Source organism: Rhinatrema bivittatum, chromosome 5 (genome assembly GCF_901001135.1).
Source record: "Rhinatrema bivittatum chromosome 5, aRhiBiv1.1, whole genome shotgun sequence".
In the NCBI taxonomy this organism is placed as follows: Eukaryota; Metazoa; Chordata; class Amphibia; order Gymnophiona; family Rhinatrematidae; genus Rhinatrema; species Rhinatrema bivittatum.
In genome coordinates this window covers 280,666,011-280,685,251 of record NC_042619.1, presented here as the reverse complement: position 1 = coordinate 280,685,251, position 19,241 = coordinate 280,666,011, and the positions used below count along the sequence as shown (strand labels likewise).

General features: G+C 45.7%; 1 protein-coding gene across 1 annotated transcript in view; it reads right to left on the bottom strand.

Moving 5' to 3' along the window:
- LOC115092769 (disintegrin and metalloproteinase domain-containing protein 9-like) overlaps positions 1-19,241 on the bottom strand; it is a 461,831-nt gene that overhangs the window by 285,797 nt on the left and 156,793 nt on the right. The window contains exon 6 of the mRNA XM_029604072.1: positions 18,669-18,840. Coding sequence (XP_029459932.1) covers positions 18,669-18,840 — 172 coding nt within the window. The remainder of the gene's footprint in view (positions 1-18,668; positions 18,841-19,241) is intronic.

Genomic DNA, 19,241 nt, shown 5'->3' with positions numbered 1-19,241 from the left:
GGAGCCCTTGGGAGTCCAGCCGCTTGGGACTCAAGAGGTTCACCCTGGAAGCCGGTGTCTCCCCGGGAGGAGCCTGTGGGAACCCGGCCGCTGGGACTTAGGTGATCTCTGGTCCGGTTCTTGAGTAGACTGGTGTTGAAGTGGATGAAGGAGACCTGGCAGGAACTGCGGCGGGCCGAAGTCAGGCAGCGAGGAACCAGGCAAGGACTGCAGCAAGCTGAAGGCAGGCTGAGCGGAACCAGGCAGGACCTGTAGCAAGCTGAAGACAGGTAGAGCAAACCAGGCAGGAACCTGGACAGGTGCTAAAGCAGGCAAGAACCAAAGGTTAATAGTGCGAGCAAGTCACGAAGTAGACCAAGCAGGCAGGCAGGAACGGCATGCAAGGGAGCCACACGCCGGGGCTCTGAGCAACAGGGCACTGCAAGGGACCCGGTTGCAAGGCGTCGTAGCAGGGTCCGCGGGGAGTTTAAGTAGGGCTGGGCATCTGACGTCAGGAACGGGGGCGGAGCGCGCTCTGGCGGGAAACGGCCTATATCAGCACCGTGACTGCGCGCGCCTAAGGAGACACGGGTAATGGCGTCTACCCCGCGGAGATGCTCACGGAGCTGGTTAAGGCATCGAATGGCCCAGCTGGAACTTTGAGGTAAGGGCCGGGACGCGAGGGTCGCAGAGCGGACCACAACAATTCCCATATCTTTATTGCCTCTTGATAGAGAGTCAATGACCCTGTACCTCCCTGTTTGTTCACATAGAACAAGGCTACTTGGTATCATTTTGAATGAGAATGTTCTTTCCTTGGATGAGATAAGTGAACACAGTAAGAGCATATCTGATTGCTCTCAGTTCCATATGGTTGATCTGAAATTGTATTTCTATGAATGACCAAGTTTCTTGAGTTCCAAAGGCTCCATATGGGCTCTCCAAACCTTTGTGGAGGCATCCACTATCAACATGACTTGGTGATAGAGTAGACGGAATGGAAATCCCTCCTGAAGAATGTAGGGGGGTCTAACCACAAGCGCAGGTCCTGTTTCATTTCATGTAAAATTTCACTTTGGTGGTCAGGGTTGTGTTAGCTGGTTCTATTGGGAGGGCAAACCCCACTGCAGAAGATGTATGTGAAGGGGAGTTAGTGAGACTACATTAATTACAGCTGCCATGTAGCCCAGATAAACTAGAACTTCTCTGGCTGTTGACTGATCCATGTTTAACAGTTTATATACAAGAAATCTGATACTGTTCACCTGATCCGATGGAACGATCTCTCCTGTAAAAATTCTATCTAGGCTCCCATGAATTTGATTTTCTTGGAGGGGATTAGAGATGATTTCTCTAAATTCACAAGGAATCCTATTGATTGTAATTGTAATATTGATTTTTGCACAGAGGTTAGCACACCTTCCTTGGAGTTCACCATTTCCAGCCAGTCATTCACATAAGGGAAGACTCAGAAGTCCTATTGTCACAGATATGCTATTATAGCCAGGCACTTGAGAGGCTGATGGGTAGCACTCTGTACTGATAGTGGGAGGAGCTCATCATATCTTCACTCTATTAAATAATGTGACCACCATCTGGATAACTTCCTCACTCATAATTTACACTCCTACACATACACTCCAGTCATCCTACCAAAGTCGCACATTTAGATGAGACTGTTACATCCATAACTGTTCTGTGGAATTGTTTGTCCTCAGCTATACACAATATTAAAAAACCAAAAGCCTTAAAAAAACTTTTAAAAACCCATTTGTTTAAGGCTGAATTTGACTATTTTAACATTTAGATTACTTTATTGTAGCCTAGTAGTTAAAGCAGGGAAGCCATTATAGACTAGGGGAAATCCATTGCTTATCCCTGGGATAAGCAGCATAGAATCTATCAAGTTTCTGGGATCCTGCTAGGTACTTGTGACTTGGATTGGCCATTTCTTGAAAGAGGATATTGGGCTTGATGGATCTTTGGTCTGAATCAGTATGGCAAATCTTATTTTCTTATATTCGTATTTTCTTCCATCACAAGATTTTGTAAATATTCTGGTCTTATTGTGAATTCTGAACCAACCTAAACAATGACCAGTCAGATTTGTCATGTTTTTGTTTTGTAATTGATTTATTTGTCTTGATGAATTTTACAAATTAATTTTTGTATTCCACTCTGAATTATGGAGGGGCAGGTAATAAATGTTTTAAACAAATAATAAAAACAAAATAAAGCACAGTTAATGCTAGTGAGAGAGATGAATGGAAATATGAGCATAAGCATCCTATAGATCTGTTGCAGGTAGAGTGGACCCCTGTGCCGAGATGAAGTTGGCACAGCCTATAGGGGGAGATGCAGATGCAGGCGAAGTGGAGACCCAACTGGACCTTCACCTATATCAGCCCACTTTCCCCGCAGGTTGAGCCCTTGGGTACCAGGGCTGGCAGGACTTAGGAGCGGGTCTCCTAGTGAAGACAATCCAACAAAGACAGAAGGCAGAAGCGAAGTCAGACATACCAGTGGTCGGGGCCGGCAGTGGACAAGGGAATCCAAGGACGAGCTAGAAGTCAGGGCACGCAGCAAGGCAGAGAGACGGCAGGCAGGCAGGAGGTAAGGACGGGCAGCATATGAAGCAAAATCCAGAGACGAGCCAAGTCAGGAACCAGAAGAGCAAACCGATGGGATGATGAGATGGAATGGAAGGATACGGAAAGGAGCAGAAACACAGGTCAAGGAACTGGAAAGGACCGGAATAGGAATGTAGCGCAACTCACACTCATGAGGGAGCAGGACCTGTGCTGAGGCGAGGGAGAGATGGCAATGCAGGGAATTTGTACCTGCCTTGCCTGACATAATCACTCTGGGCCGCGGGGACTTCTCTGCCGCTGGCCCTTTAAATAAATGAAAATGGCATGCACGTGCACCTGGGGAGACCTTGGACAGTGGCCGTGGTGTAAGGAGATGCAGGGAATGCGGAAGCAGGCTGTGTCCACTGAGGTCGACATCGGGGACGGACGACAGCCGTGAAAGGGGCAGGAGCAAGCCTTCTAGCCCCCCGAGGTGAGGGGAACTGGCCACGTGGGTCCACAGACAGGGTGTCTAACAGTACCCCCTCCTCTACACACCCTTCCAGAAGGTCCAGGTTTCTTGGGATGGGTGCGGTGGAAGTGCTTGAATAGGGACTTATCCAAAATGTTGGAGGCGGGCTCCAAGTGTTCTCATTGGGGCTGAAGCCCTCCCAGGAGATTAGGTACTCCCATCTCTTGTGGCAATGCCTTACGTCCAGTACCTCCTTCTCTTGATAAGTCTGATCCACCTCCGACGAAAGATCCTGGAGTTCGGGGAGCTTCTGATGTGGCCAGGACTGGACCAAGGGTTTAAGGAGGGACACATCAAAGGAACTGTAAATCTTCAGGGAAGAGGGCAATCATAGTCGATAGGTAATTGGCCCAATATGTTCACTGATTGAGAAAGGGCTGATGTATTGGGGAGCTAATCTCATAGAAGGTACCTTAAGGCGGATGTGGCGAGTGCGTAGCCACACTATATCTCCAGGATGAAAGAAGGATGGTGCTTGCCAGTGCTTGTCGGCCACCTTCTTAGCTTTTTCCGCTGCCTGCTGGTGCCAAAGATCCTGAAGTTCCTGGGCAGTGAGCTGGGCAGCGGAGAGGGAACCAAGAGAGGTGTTGGAAGTGGTGGTATCGGCTGTCTCCCATATACAATAAGGAATGTGGAAAAACCAGTAGCAGAGTAGGCATGTGAATTGTGAGAAAACTCAGCCCAGGGGAGAAGGGTAGTCCAGTCATCCTGTTGGTCGTTCACAAAGGAGTTCGGTTTGTGCGTTCAGCCTGGCTGCTGCCCTGGGGATAATAGACCGTGGTGAAATCCAGCTGAATGTCGAATTTCCTGTACAGGGAACGCCAGAAATTGGCAGTAAACTGAACTCCACGATCAGAAGTGATATGTTGCGGAAGCCCATGAAGACGGAAGATATGCTGGGTAAACAGTTTAGCAAGTTCGGGAGCCAAAGGGAGACTAGGGAGCACAGTGAAATGGGCCATCTTTGAAAACCTGTCGATGACGACCCAGATGATGCGGTGGCCATTTGAGCAAGGCAGGTCCACACAAAGTCTGTAGACAGATGGGTCCATGGTTCCCTGGGGGCTGGCAGTGGCTGTAGAAGGCCCCAGGGTCGCCCTGCCAGGGGTTTTTGTTGGGCACAAGTAGGGTAAGAGTTCATGTAGTCTTTAACGTCCTTTTCCACACTTGGCCACCAGTAATAGCATTGCAACAATGACAGGGTGCGAGCTCTTCCTGGGTGTCCTGCGGTGAGCGAATCATGAGCCCACTTTAGGACTATTTGTTGGAGCCGTAGAGGAACCTCAGATCTTTTTAGTGTTTGGGTAATTGCCAGGTTCTTGTGGCCTCGTTTGGCCTCTGTTGGAAACAGGATTCTGGGCTTGATGGACCCTTGGTCTGACCCAGCATGGCAATTTCTTATGTTCCCGGGAGGAATGGGTTGAACTGAAGCTAGAAGTACTCGTGCCAGATCGATTATGTAATTCAGAGCCTCGGGCTCATCCTCAGTCTTGAAAGCTCTTGAGAATGTGTCAGCCCAGATGTTCTTGGATGTTGGTTTGTACCAGAGGGTGAAATCAACACAGCTAAAAAACAGTGACCAGCGGGCCTGGTGAGGATTTAAACACTGAATATAGCAGAGGTAATCCAGGTTCTTGTGATCCATGTATACTGTGATAGTATGCTGAGTGCCCTCTAGAAACTGCCGCCACTCTTTGAATGCCAACTTGATGGCAAGCAGTTCCTTGTCTCCTATGCTGTAATTCTTCTCGGCTGAGGAGAACTTGCGTGAGAAGAAGGAGCATGTAGTAAGGCCCCCTTATCCAAGCACTGGCTTAGCAGAGCCCCTACAGCCACAGATGAGGCGTCCACCTCCAGAACGAATGGGTGAGAGGGATACGGGTGCCGCAGGCATATGTCTCGTAAAAAGGCTTGCTTTAATTCATTGAATGCTGCTATCGCCTCAGGTGGCCACCATTTAGAAGTGGCACCTCTCCTGATGAGTGGTGAGAGGTACAACAATGTGTGAATACCGTGGGACAAAGTGCCTGTAAAAGTTGGTGAACCTTAAGAAATGTTGCAAGGCCCAAAGCCCGGAAGGTTGTGGCTACTTTTGGATGCAGGCAACCTTCTCAAGATCCATGTGGAATCCGGTGCTGGAGAGGATATAGCCCAAGAAGGGGAGAGATCTCGATCAAAAAGGCACTTCTCAAGTTTGGCATACAGCTTGTGAGTTTGGAGACGCTGGAGAACACACTTAACCTCCTGCTGCTGGGAATGGAGGTCTCGGGAATAGATGAGGAAGTCTTGAAGATATACTATGACGCTGGTATGTAAAAGGTCGCGGAAAACCTCATTCAATAAGTGCTGGAAAACTGTCAGAGCATTGCAGAGGCCGAAGGGCATCACCAAGAACTCATAGTGGCCGTCTCTGGTGTTGAACAGTGTCTTCCATTCATCACCTGGCCTAATGTGGACCAGGTTATATGCCCCCAGGAGATCAAGTTTCTTGATCACTTTGGCCCCTTGTAGCCAATCCAGCAAATCCTAGATGAGAGATAAGGAATACCGGTCCTTCTTGGTGATGGAATTCAAGCCCCAGTAATCAATGCAGGGCCGGAGTGGCCCATCCTTTTTAGCCACAAAGAAAAAGCCAGCCCCAGCTGGTGAGGTAGAGAGCCGAATAAAGCCTCTCTCCAGGTTCTATTGAACATACTGCGTTATGGCCTTGGTTTCGGGGAGTGACAAAGGATACACCCATCCTTGGGGAGGCATAGTACCCAGGAGAAGGTCTATGGTGCAGTTGAATGGACGGTGTTCTGGAAGGGTCTCGGCTCTTTCCTTAGAAAATATGTCTGCGAATTTGGCGTACTGAGGCAAGGCCAGGGGGGTCATAGTAGTATCTTGAGACGTTGTATCTTTTCAAGGCAAGTGGCTTGGCAGCATAGTCCCCAGGAGGCCAACTGCAAGGTCTCCCAATTGATGGAGGAGGAATGTGTTTATAGCCAGATGGATTGCCTTAGAGGACAAAAAAGGAGAGTTTCTTTTCATGGAGATTTCCCATACACAAGCGCACCGTGGATGTGATCAGGGTGGATAGAAGAGATCATAAGAGGCGAATTTCTGGGCAGTGTGGGCAAGGCTAGGCGCTTAACCAGGTCCAACAGGATAAAATGCCCTTCGGTGCCAGAGTCCATCAGCGCCAGACGGGTGAAGGTGCCGTGGGACAGGACGAAGCTAACGGGCACTGTGCATTGGAAAGTAGGTGCGGCACAGCCCAGGGTCACTGACACCTAGGCTCGGGAGTTTCCTGGCCTCTCCGGGCACTGAGCCAGCATGTGGCCCTTCCCAGCACAGTAGAGGCAGAGCCTCAACATGCACCTCTGTTGACTCTCCTCCGGCAAGAGGCGACTCCGTCCTAGATGCATGTGTTTTTCATGGCACACTTGACCGGGCTCCACTGAAGGAGTTATCATGGGCCGAGAGAGGGATGGCGCCAGGGCCATGGGCCTGTGAGGCATCCGGACCTCACTGAGGCGCTATTGGAGACACCAGTCTATCTGACCAGAGAGGGCAATAAGAGCTTCCAAGTCCTCTGGAAGTTCCCGAGCAACCAGCTCGTCTTTGATCCTCGAAGACAAATCCTCCAGGAAAATACTCCTAAGGTTATCCTCTTGCCAACCTAGCTCAGAAGCCAGGGTACAGTATTCAACCACATATTCTGCTAAAGTCCTGGAGCCCTGGCAGAGGTGGAGCAGATCCGAGGCAGTGGTGGTTTGCCAACTGGTTCCATCGAAGACCTGTTTAAATGTGTGCACAAAGCTCTGTAGATCCTATAGTAAAGATCTTCCCACTCCCACAGGGGAGAGGCCTAGGCCAGGACCTTACCATCCAGAAGATAAATGATAAATGTGGTCTTGATAGTATCACTGCTGAACTGAGCTGGTTGCAGGGAGAAATGCATGAAGCAGTGGCTTAGGAAACCATGACACTGCCAGGGATCACCAGCATATTGAGGCGGTGCTGGAAGATGAAGAATTGGAAGATGAAGAGGCTGGAGGAGTCATTGCCATCGGGGGACCGACATTGGTGGAAGAAGAAGCATCCAGCCGAGTTACCAGGTGCTCAAAAGTAGCCGCATGTCCAGACATTGTTGCTGCTGCTGCTGCTGCAACCTCTGGGCTAGACTGGGAATGGCCTGTAGGCCGGACAGGTCTGCCAGGTCAATGGCCTCAGCAAATTGTTGCAGGTAGAGTGGAACCCTCAGCTGAGACGAAGTTGGCACCACCTATAGGGGGAACCCCCTATAGGCCCTCATCATCGGGAGGTAGATGCAGTTGGAGACCCAACTGGACCTTCACCTATACCAGCCCACATTCCCCGCAAGTTGAGCCCTTAGGTACCGGGTCTGGCAGGACTTAGAAGTGGGTCTTCTGGTGAAGACAATCCAATGAAGACAGAAGGCAGAAGTAAAGTCAGACATACCAGTGGTCGGGGCCAGCAGTAGACAAGGGAATCTAAGGACAGGCCAGAAGTTGGGGCAGGCAGCAAGGCGGAGAGACGCCAGGCAGGTAGGAGGTCACGACAGGCAGCAAACGAAGCAAAATCCAGAGCCGAGCCAAGTCACGAACCAGAAGAGCAAACCGAGGGGACGAGGAGCTGGAATGGAAGCAGGGGTGGAAGCAGGATATGGAGAGAACCAGGAACTGGAGCAGGGACACAGGTCAAGGAACTGGAAAGGACCGGAGCAGGAACATAACGCAATTCAAAGTCACGAGGGAGCAGGACCTGTTGCTGAGGCGAGGAAGAGATGGCAAGGCAGGGTATTTATACCTGCCTTGGCTGATGTCATGACTCTGGATGGCGGGGACTTCCCAGCTGTTGGCTCTTTAAATAGAAGAAAATGGCACGCACGTGCACCTGGGGGGACCTTGGACAGCGGCAGTGGCGACAGAAGACACAGGGAACACGGAAGCAGGCAGCACCCGGTAAGGTAGGAATCAGGGACGGAGGCCAGCTATGAATGAGGCAGGAGCAAGCCTTCTGGCCCCTGAGGTGAGGGGAACTGGCTGTTACGTTCTGTGTGTCTTGAACTATCATGGGCCCCTGGGTTGTGGTAGTGGAGCCTCCACCCACAGGGAGGAGCCCTGTGGAGCACTTCCCACAACAGGCAAGTTCTCAGCAGTTAGGAGAATGGAGATGAACAAACTATTATACAGCCAGAATAAGATCCGAGGAGCGGATCGTAGAATAGTCCAGAGTATGCGATCAGCCTGCTGGTCAGTCAGAGCGTATTCCTCAGTGTAGAGATGGTTGGTGTCTACCTTATCTAGGCGAAGCTTGTGCTGGCACTCTGATAGTGATCCACAGCTCAGGGTAGGCTGAAGCTGATGGTAAGATAGCACAAGACAGTATGGTCCTGGTAGTGGCCCGCAAGCAGAGTAGTCCAAAGATCTGTGCCACAAAGATAGAGGAGCAGTGAAGTACTCACACCGTGCCTTAGGTAATCCCGGATGTAAGATGGCTGCCAGGAGCGCCCACTCCGTCCCCGGCACGCCATGAGGGTCGGCATTCAGAAGCGAACATTGCCTTCCTCCCGAGACTCAGAGCAAAATTGAAAAAAGAGGTGAGCAGCAAAGGTCGCAGCCGCCTGCGATCGACGAGTGCAACAGTACCCCCCTTCTTAGGGCCCCTCCCAGGGGGTTTTGGCTTCCTAGGATGGTCAAGGTGGAAACGATGTAACATGCCAGAGGATGTGGTTAGTGCAGTTAGTATAGCTGTGTTTAAAAAAGGATTGGATAAGTTCTTGGAGAAGAAGTCCATTACCTGCTATTAAGTTCACTTAGAGAATAGCCACTGCCATTAGCAATGGTAACATGGAATAGACTTAGTTTTTGGGTACTTGCCAGGTTCTTATGGCCTGGATTGGCCACTGTTGGAAACAGGATGCTGGGCTTGATGGACCCTTGGTCTGACCCAGTATGGCATTTTATGTTCTTATGTTCTTATCTCTTTATCCAATATATGTTGGTTGCAGTTTCCCAACTGTTCTCCTCTGGACCGTATCCCTCCCAAGAGATGAGATACTCCCAGTGCTTTCCTTTTCCCGTACATCTAGTATGTTATCTACTTTGTACGTGATGCCATCTTCCGCATCAAGGGGTTGAGGATCAGGAGTCTTCGGTGAAAACTCAGAAAGGATCAGAGGTTTCAGGAGGGAGACTTGGAAGGCATTGTATGTCTTCATTGAAGGTGGCAACTTCAAGCTATAGGTCAAGGTACCAGATGTCTAAGGATGGTGAAGGGTCCAACGAATAGTGGTGCAAAACGAACTGAAGGTAGCTTGAGCCAAATATATTTGGTACTTAGCCATACCTTGTCTCCAGGCTTAAACTGGGGAGCTGCTTGATGGTAAACAACATAGAATCTTTTTGCGTGTTGCCCAGCTTTGAACAGAAGCTCCTTGGTCTATTTCCAAAGTTGATGAATTTCATCTGCGGTAGCTTGAGCGGCAGGTAATGTACTGGTTAATAGTACAGGAAGTGGTGGACGTGACTGCCGGCCATACACTATTTGAAATGGTGTGGAACCTGTGGCAGATGCTGGATGCGAATTCAGCACCTGCAATTTTATAGTCTTAAATTAAAGGGACCCTTTTAATGTCTTAGGAAACAATTTGCTTTAATGCATATTATTAAAACACACCCATGTGTCCCAACAAATTTCTTAAAATGTTGAATGTGTTCCTATTTGTTTGTATATTTTTAAATAAAACTTGTGAGTGTAAGGTAATGCTTCATACAATGCCCAGAACACCAAACCTTGGTGTCTGGCTTATTTTTATAGTGTAATCATGAGCACCACCGTCCACCACTTTAATATTTTATAATTATTTTTTCTTTTTTAGAAAACATTTTTAAATTTATTAAATTATTTATAAATTATTTTTTTTGTATGTAAAAATCATGTTTGTTGTACCCAACCTATTTTTGTTAAATGATTTTCTGTTGACCTACTAAGTCCTACCACGTTCATCAAAAATGGTTGGCACAAACATAAAATTGGAACATTCGATGTGCTACAAGGAACTCAGGTTGCCATTGAAGAGTGAAACGTTACTTAGCTTAGAGTTTCATAGCGTTCAAGGTCCATTGGAATCGGTCTTTGCAGCGGCACTTGCCCCAACGCGGCCAGGTTTCGACAATTCTTCTTCAGGAGAAGCTGCTCACATTACCTCCAACACCGTGCAATGTTTCAGCATAATTTTTGAAAATTCAATAACGAGCTCGCCCTAGCGCTGCTCCATCCGTTTCTTTCTCAAAAAAATGGCGAACCCATTCATTCCTTATCAGCGTCCCCAATTTAAAGGGACAGACCCTCAACGTTACTGAACTCATGGCTAGTTGTCAAAAAGACTACTCCTTCTTCCGGGAACGCACTCATAGGAGGGAAGACCAGTCAATCAAATCATTCAATCCTGTCGGTGCCTCAGTTTTTAATTTGAAGATCCAAAACTGCTCCCTTCGATTCAGAATTGTATTTATATCATCCCAAGTGGATTTTAAAGTGACTTGTTCGATTATAGTCCATTTTAAATCATCAAAATTATACTCATGCTCCGCACAATGGTTAACTAAGGGTGCAGTCAAAACCCTGTTGTTAATACGTGATCTGTGCTCCATAAGCCGGGTTTTAATAACCCTCCTTGTACGCCCCACATATACCTTGGAACATTTGCACACAATGGCATAGATAACATTCTTTGACATGCAATTGGTATTTACTTTTCTTTTGATTTTATATCCCGTGTTTGTATCTGTCCAGTCATAACCCTCAATCGTGTTGACACAAATGGAACACGCTCCACATTTCTTGTTCTCCCTTGTTCTCCACAAGGGGCAATGTTCTCGTTAAACCGGCATGTACCACTTTATCTCGTATATTTGATCCTCGGCTAGTGGCAAACATCGGGAAATTATCGAAAATACCATGAAGTCCCAACACATGCCAATGTCTTTTCACTGAATCAATCAACGCCATAGTGGACGTACTCTGTTGAAGTACAAATACCAATTGTTCCTGTGCTCTCCGTTCTCGGTATGCAAGGAGTTGGGCACGATCACTGTACTTAGTTGGACCATAGACTGCTCTCTCACCTCGGCAGCCCCCACCGGCAGTGAATGAATGCGCGCCTGTGCGACCCGGCCTAGATTTAACACGCGACCACCCGCCGCTCGCCGGCCTTCTCGAACTAACGCGCGTCCACCCGCCCCCCCCCCCCCCCCCGCCGCCGCCGCCTGGAACAAGCGCCCACCCGCCCGCGGCCTAGATTTAACACGCGACCACCCGGCTCCCGCCGCCAGCCGCCTGGACCCACGCGGCCCTCCGACAGGTATTTAAAAATAATTTTTTTTTGAAATGACAGGTACGTCTTACTTTCGGGGGATGTGTTACATTAGCCGATCCCCCTAAAATTCCCACTACGTCTTACTATCAGGGGTGTCTTACTATCGGGGAAACACGGTATTTGTGCCCATCTATGAGGAAGGATGTACAAACGAACGTAGAGTCTTGCACCTCCTGCGCAAGGCAAAAACCTCCTGCCGGTCATCTCTGGGGCTTGCTCCAACCATCGCCCATTCCTGAGGAACCCTGGACGCATATCGCAACCGACTTCGTGGCTGATCTACCACCATCCAACAGAAACAATATGATACGAGTTACCATGGATAGGTTCTCGAAAATGGCACACTTTGTTGCTCTTCCTGGACTGCCTTCTGCTCCAGAACTTGCTAAAGTATTTGTCCAAACACCACACGAGCTAGTGTTGCACTTTAAACAGTTAATATGAATAACGAGAAGTGCAGACCAGATTTTGTAGATCCAAAAGTTCATTTAATATGTAGTCATATGGCAACTCCACTGTTTCTGTTAAAAGGGGAGGGGAGGGGGGCGTGTCTGGGGGCGTTCCCGAAATGATGCGGCGTTTCGGGGGGGGGCCCCGGGGGCATGGCACCGGCCCGGGGGCGTGGTCGAGGCCTCCGGACCAGCCCCCGGGACCGGAGGACGGAGCGGGGCTGCCGGCCGACGCGCGCAAAGTTACGCTTGCTTTCAGCAGGCGTAACTTTGCCGACAAAGGTAGGGGGGGTTTAGATAGGGCCGGGGGGGTGGGTTAGGTAGGGGAAGGGAGGGGAAGGGAGGGGAGGTGGGGGGAGGGCGAAGAAAAGTTCCCTCCGAGGCCGCTCCGAAATCGGAGCGGCCTCGGAGGGAACGCGCAGTAGGTGCGTACTTTTGTTCGCACCTGCTGCGTGAACAAAAGTACGCGCTCGCGTATCGTTTGAAGATCTACCTCTCTGGTTGGAATCCACTGCAGGAAAATGCCATGAGCTAGATCCACCTTGAGAGGCTTCTGATGGAGTATCTGTATAGACTGTGGATACTAGGGTGACTCTTCATGGGAGTAGATCGGATATTTTGGAAAAGAGAAGTTGGTAGGTATCCAACTTAACCTTAACGAGCAAAAGGTAAATAATTTATTCATCAATTTCACTGCTTGGTTTACGTACACTTTGACTTTGCATAAGTGGTGGAACATCCTCTTCTGACACAAGAATGGAGTCCTGTATATTTTTTGGGTTCTGCAAACTTTGGATTGGAAGCTAATTAGATGTGAGAGAAACCAAAGAACAAATGGGGTTTGGCTTCTCGATTAATAGCCTTTGTTCTAGAAATTTTGTTGGTGTAGGCGCCCTGGTTTTTGGTGGGACAGGGTATCGTATCATATCTTCTTCTTCCCCTATTTACATTTTTGAAAGGCCAGCGTATAGCTATGTGTGAAGTTCTGCAATACAATACATCGATGATAGAATAGCTTTAATGGCCAAAGTAGTTGAGGATCGAAGTTTTGGCGCTCAATGCATTGAGGGTCAAGGATTATACATTAATAGCACTTGTGCCTTGTGTATCAATAGCGCCAGGGCTTTATGCATCATCAGCATCAATACGCCAATGCACCATGTGTCAATGGTGCCAATTCATCCGAGACTCGGTGTTTCTTTGGTGTAAATTGCTGAGGTAGCTCCGCAGAGTAGCATCTCTTTTTTCTTTGATGCATGCCACTTTGTTTACTCATTCCGAAGGATTTGGTCTGGTCCACCGATGAGGGAGATATTTTCAAGGCAGCTCCTACTCAACTCTATTTCTAGGGAGTCAAACAAGGATACACTTTGGGATAAGACTGACTGAGTCTTCTGAGAAAGTTACACAGTTCCTCCATTTTTTAGCCTTGTACCTTTGGATATGCGGGAACATCTGCCCAAGGTTCTAACAGTTGGCCTGGTCATAGTCCAGCCCCAGGCAGTGGTATCAGAGGTTATGTCCATCAGTAATAAACATTTTCCATCCACACATGCAATCACTGAAATCACTCTTTGACTTTCTTTCTGCTGAACATTGTAAAGAAAAAAAAATGTTTTCTTCCTTTTTGGTTTTTTTAGGTAGTATGAAAAAATGCTATTTCGGGGATGCTGAGGCAGTGAGGAAAGCTTCAAGAAATAGTTAAGAAGATTTTCATAGTAAAAACAGAGATAAAGGTGCTGGTATTCATACAAAAAAAAGACTGAGGGGCTCACAAAGCAATGTTGGTGCTGGAATCCTACACATGCTGAATAGAGCAAAAGTTTTAGTAGCTAAGAAGATAGATCTGTTCGGTGTGTGCCGGATGACGTCACCCACATCATGGCTATTTTAGTTTTGCTTGTTGTTGGAGACAAAATGTCTCCTGCGGCTCCACAAACTTTTATTACATTAGCTGTGAGAGAGAACAAAGAACTGGGACTTGCCGGCTCTGCGGAAAAAATGAGACTGAGGGGCCCTGCCTGGCAAGCAGGGATGTGGATAGAGTTTCACATGACCATATGGCATACTCCAACCTTCAAAATCAAAGTTCCATTTCATGCCACCCACATATGAGGATTGACATCCAATCCTGCTTATCCTTGGAAAATGACCTGCACTCTTTTTTTTTTTTTTTTAAAGAGGCTAAGGAGACTCAAGGAGAAAAGGAACAAGAAGAAAAAGGAACAACTGATGGTAAAAAAAAATTGCAGCAAGAGCATCACATAAAAAACATAGGTCAGCTGAGATAAGGCAAATAAATCTTGAAACTGCAGCGGATGAAAAAAGATGGAGAAGACTCATGCAGGCCAAGTGCATGGGAACTCCCATACCTGTTCAGAAAGTCTTTACTCTCTGAACTCTCAGGCCAGTGCAGTCAAATGACAACACCCATTTGTATGACTGCATTTCGTCCTGCTTGTCCATAGAGAAAATTCATTATCCAGCTAAAATTTGCTGGATAAAAAAAAGAGTCATTCCAGGGCACAGCTAAGTTATCTGTCTAAAAGCTGAGTTAAGACTCCAAAAGGATTATGAGGAAAGACTAAAGAGGTTAGGACTTTTCAGCTTGGAGAAGAGATGGCTGAGGGGGATATGATAGAGGTGTTTAAAATCATGACAGGTCTAGAACATGTAGATGTGAATCTGTTATTTACTCTTTCAGATAATAGAAAGACTAGGGGGCATTCCATGAAGTTAGCATGTGACACATTTAAAACTAATCGGAGAAAGTTCTTTTTCACTCAATGCACAATTAAACTCTGAATTTGTTGCTAGAGGATGTGGTTAGTGCAGTTAGTTTAGCTGTGTTTAAAAAAGGATTGGATAAGTTCTTGGAGAAGTCCATTACCTGCTATTAATTAAGTTGACTTAGAAAATAGCCACTGCTATTACTAGCAACAGTAACATGGAATAGACAGTTTTTGGGTACTTGCCAAGTTCTTATGGCCTGGATTGGCCACTGTTGGAAACAGGATGCTGGGCTTGATGGACCCTTGGTCTGATCCAGTATGGCATGTTCTTATGCAAAATTTTAAAAAGATTTTAAAACTTGGCTGTTTCAAAGAGCATATGAAAATTGAGCATTAATTTGCGATTAAGGGACTAGGATCAGCTATATTTGTGGTCAGAGCACATTTTTTATTTTAAATTTATGCTTTATTATTATTATTTATTCTATTTGATTTTGATATATTTTTATCTTGTTTCATCTGTTTTAATTCAATGTTTTTAACTATGTTTAATTTTATTTTTTTTTAGCATTGTTTTACTGTACACCACTAAAATTGTTTACAGATTGACGGTATAAAAAATTGATAAACAAATATCCAACTCTGTTAGTCAAATAACTTTAGATCTACCTCATAGCAATCCTAAAGTTAGCCAGCCACATGTGATCAGATAATAGAAGGACCAGGGGGCACTCCATGAAGTTAGCAAGTAGCTCATTTAAAACAAATCGAAGAAAATTATTTTTCACTCAGCACATAGTTAAGCTCTGGAATTTATTACCAGAGGATGTGGTTACAGCAGTTAGTGTAACTGGATTTTTTTTTTTATTTATTCATTTTCAAAATATTACAAAGCAATTTATGTTCTTTGTACAGTAATACACAGAATTATAAATTTAAACATAATCAAACAAAGGAATTCTAGTCTTATACATTAGTCCACAAGATAATATCGAGGGGTGGAGTGGAAATTATAGGAAGCCATGATATCAACATCAAGGAAAAAAAAAGAAACTGGTCACAGCCTGATATTTCTTTACCCCTTAATACAGGTTAAGTAATAGGACTAACCATGAGTGATAAAGTACTTATCACCCTTCTTTGGGAATTAAGCCACGTCTTAAGATGTTCCGGTATAAGGAAGACATAAGTACAATTATTAAATTTAACAATACATCTACATGGGTATCTAAGCTGGAAACTGGCCCCAAGAGCTCTAGTTTTCTGCCTTAATACCAAAAAACCCTTCCTACGTTCTTGCGTCTTGCGTCTTGTCCAGATCCGGAAAGATCTGGACAAACTGCCCCATAAAATGGGTCTCCATATTTTGGAAGTAACTTCTCATAATTGTCCCAATATCTTTTCATAAATAAAAGAAACTAACAAAGTGGCTCGCTCCACAATCTCAGTAGCCGACGATTCCAAAATGTTTGTCAAGTTCCCAATATCAAATTGATTATTTATCCTGTTATCTCTTGACTGCTGATAAGGCAAGAAATACATCTTATTCAATGCCGGTATATCTTCAAGGGATATATACAAAATTTCAATAAAATATCTCCTTAAAGTAACCCTTGGTAGTTCTCCTATGATCTTGGGAAAATTTAACAATCTTAGATTAAATCTTCTGAATCGGTTCTCCAACATTTCTATTTTCCTATTAAGGTTAGTGCAGTCTGAGATTGTTGTAGATTGCACAGTTTGAATATCCTTTAGCTGGTCCTCAATAACCTGAATTTTATTTCCTTGCTCATTTATTTTCCTGTTGTGGTCTTGAGTCACTAAGTCCATTGTAGAGGAAATTTGGGAAATTTGTGCCATACATGCCTGGAGTGCCACATTCTGCTGGGCCATTAATTCCCAAATTGTGTCCAAGGTTACCAAAGGAAGCTTGGACGAAAACACAATACCTGGTTGTCTCTCCTGAGTAACAGTAAGTATGGAAATATCTGTAACTGAAGCAGGAACAGGAACAGTCTTACCGCTATCACGTTGCTCCGTTCCCTGAATCACTGCCACACCCTGGGCTGTGTCTCCTCCTTGCTTTGGTGTTACTCTTTCAAACTCCACCATCGCCGCTGCGCCCTCCATGGTCTCCTCCAGGCGCCGTCCGCTCGGGGCTTCCAACGCAGCTTCAGACAGTAGTGAGGATGAAATCGCTGGTGTGGAACCCTAACTCCGGAGGGCTGAGTGACAGTTCCCCAGACGAGGCGGTGGCCTCCTTACCGGACTCGTCAGCGGGGATCAGCTTCTCTCCTCTCAGGTAAAGTTGCGCACTTCAATGATGCTACGTGTCGGCTGGGAGTGAGGGTGTTGAGGGAAAAACCCTCACCTTCCCTTTGTGTTTCGGGGGCATTCCAATCGCAGTAGAAAGAGTAATAAAACAAAGCAGGAGCTCTTGAAACGCACTGCTATCGGGCAGCCATCTTAACTCCACCCCCCCACCCCCGTGTAACTGGATTTTAAAAAGGTTTGGATAAGTTCCTAAAGGATAAATCCATAAACTACAATGATAATTAATAAGCAATAGTAGCTTGTGATGTCTAATGTTTGGGTACTTGCCAGGTACTTGTGACTTGTATTGGCCACTGTTAGAAACAGGATACTGAGCTTGATGGACCCTTGGTCTGACCCAGTATGGCATATCTAATGTTTTTATGTAAGACTTAACTGGCTTTATTCAAAGAATAATAATAATAATAATAATATAATAATAATAAAAAAAAAAAAAAAAAAGTGCAGCGCAGGGCTGTGATATGATTTCCTGACCCTCACTTAATATATGAAAAAGGGCCATGCAGGGCCAAGCCCCCTACTCCTCAATTCCCTCCAAAGAATCATTTACAAATCCCTAGGTGTGGTCACCTATCTCGCATCCCCATCTCCAACTTGGTAGGCAAAAATTTACATTTGACTCTAACCCCCAACCAGTACCCAATTCCAGCCACTGGCATCACGATATGTTACTACTCCTGACGGCATCCAGCATTGCTCTGACTGCAGTTCTGGATGCATTTCTGAGAGAAGGTAAAATCAAATGACTCAGTTTTTGCTAGACAAAAATCATCTGTCCAATGCTGCAACAATGCACTGATATCAATGTTGAATACTTTAAAAGCAACAAAACCCTAACTTGGGAGATAAAGCTAAAGTGACAGCATTTTGAACTAAGAGTCTCACATGAAGAGAAAAGGGTTGGTGAGCAATTAAAAATGGAGAGGTTTTTACCTCACTGTTTGTGTGATCAACCAGTTCCACCAAAAAGTGTACTTGCATGACAGTTGCAATATAGGTCAATCCTGTACGTGCTCAGAAGAACTTCTGAAAGCTCTAGACCCTGAGTAGACAAGTTTCTAGCCAGAGAGCTGTCCAATGACTTCATCTATCTGTGAGGATTCTCATATCCTGTTTGTCCTCAAAAATGTATTATGTGTATCTGTACAGTGCTACAAATATTTAGTAATACTTTAGAAATAAGTAGTAGTAGTAGTAGTAGCTGTTGTAGGAGTAGTAGAGGGTTTGGGTGTGAGAATCGGGTTCCTATCTTTTTAAATATGGAGTCCAGGGTCCATGGAGGGTAGCATCGGTGAAACCACTGGGGATTCAGGAGTTTGGTTGGGAATTAGCCAGGGAAAACTAGTTGCATATGTTCTAGCCAGCTAGATTTGAGCTAGAACATTTGTGTGACTATGTTGGGGGCTGCCTGACCAACTGAAAATTGCCCTCCACAATATGTTATCAATAATATCACTACTAATTGCACTTCCAATTCAGATTAAAATCTGTAGTATCGATTTTCTAGGTATATTGTAATGATGTCTCAATAAGCTGCAAGACAAATCTTAATTTTGTGTTTGAAAAAAAGCTGGATAACTTAACTATCTGCCCTGCATACTTTTATTCTTTTCAATTAAAATGTAAATTATACACAGTATTATATTATTGTATTAATTGATGGATCTTTACTGGAAAGCAACTTACAGCTGTGTTGGGAGTAAATATAGTCAGATCTATTTCTGCATCTTTACTTATTACTCCACACAAATCTTCCTCAAAGTCTAGATCTTTCATGCGATAGACAAGGTGCTGAAAGGAAGATGAAGACTCCATAGGTTGAATTCCATAGTTCCAATTCTTTGTCTGTAAAAATCCCCTGGATATTATACCACAATATTATCAGGTTTGGAAAAATACAGTAATTAGCAGCTAAAACAAATGCTCTATAAAATCAAGATCATACATTGTTTGAAAAGCATTGATCATTACTAACAAAATACAGCACATACAAACCCGCAAGCCTGTTTTATGCAGGAGTCTGTGTGTGTGTGTGTGTGTGTGTATATGTGTATGTATGTATGTATGTATGTATTTGTGGACCAGCAATAGGCTACCCAGCACCCTGGGCAGGTCTGGGAGAAGAAAAGTTCTCTTATGAATTTCCAACTGGCCAGCCATGAGGGGGGACACCACAATGATGATGTCATGGTCACCTTCTCATGACGCAGCTCACAATAGCATGGGAGATCAGGCTGTACTCCCAACTGTAGTAGTAAT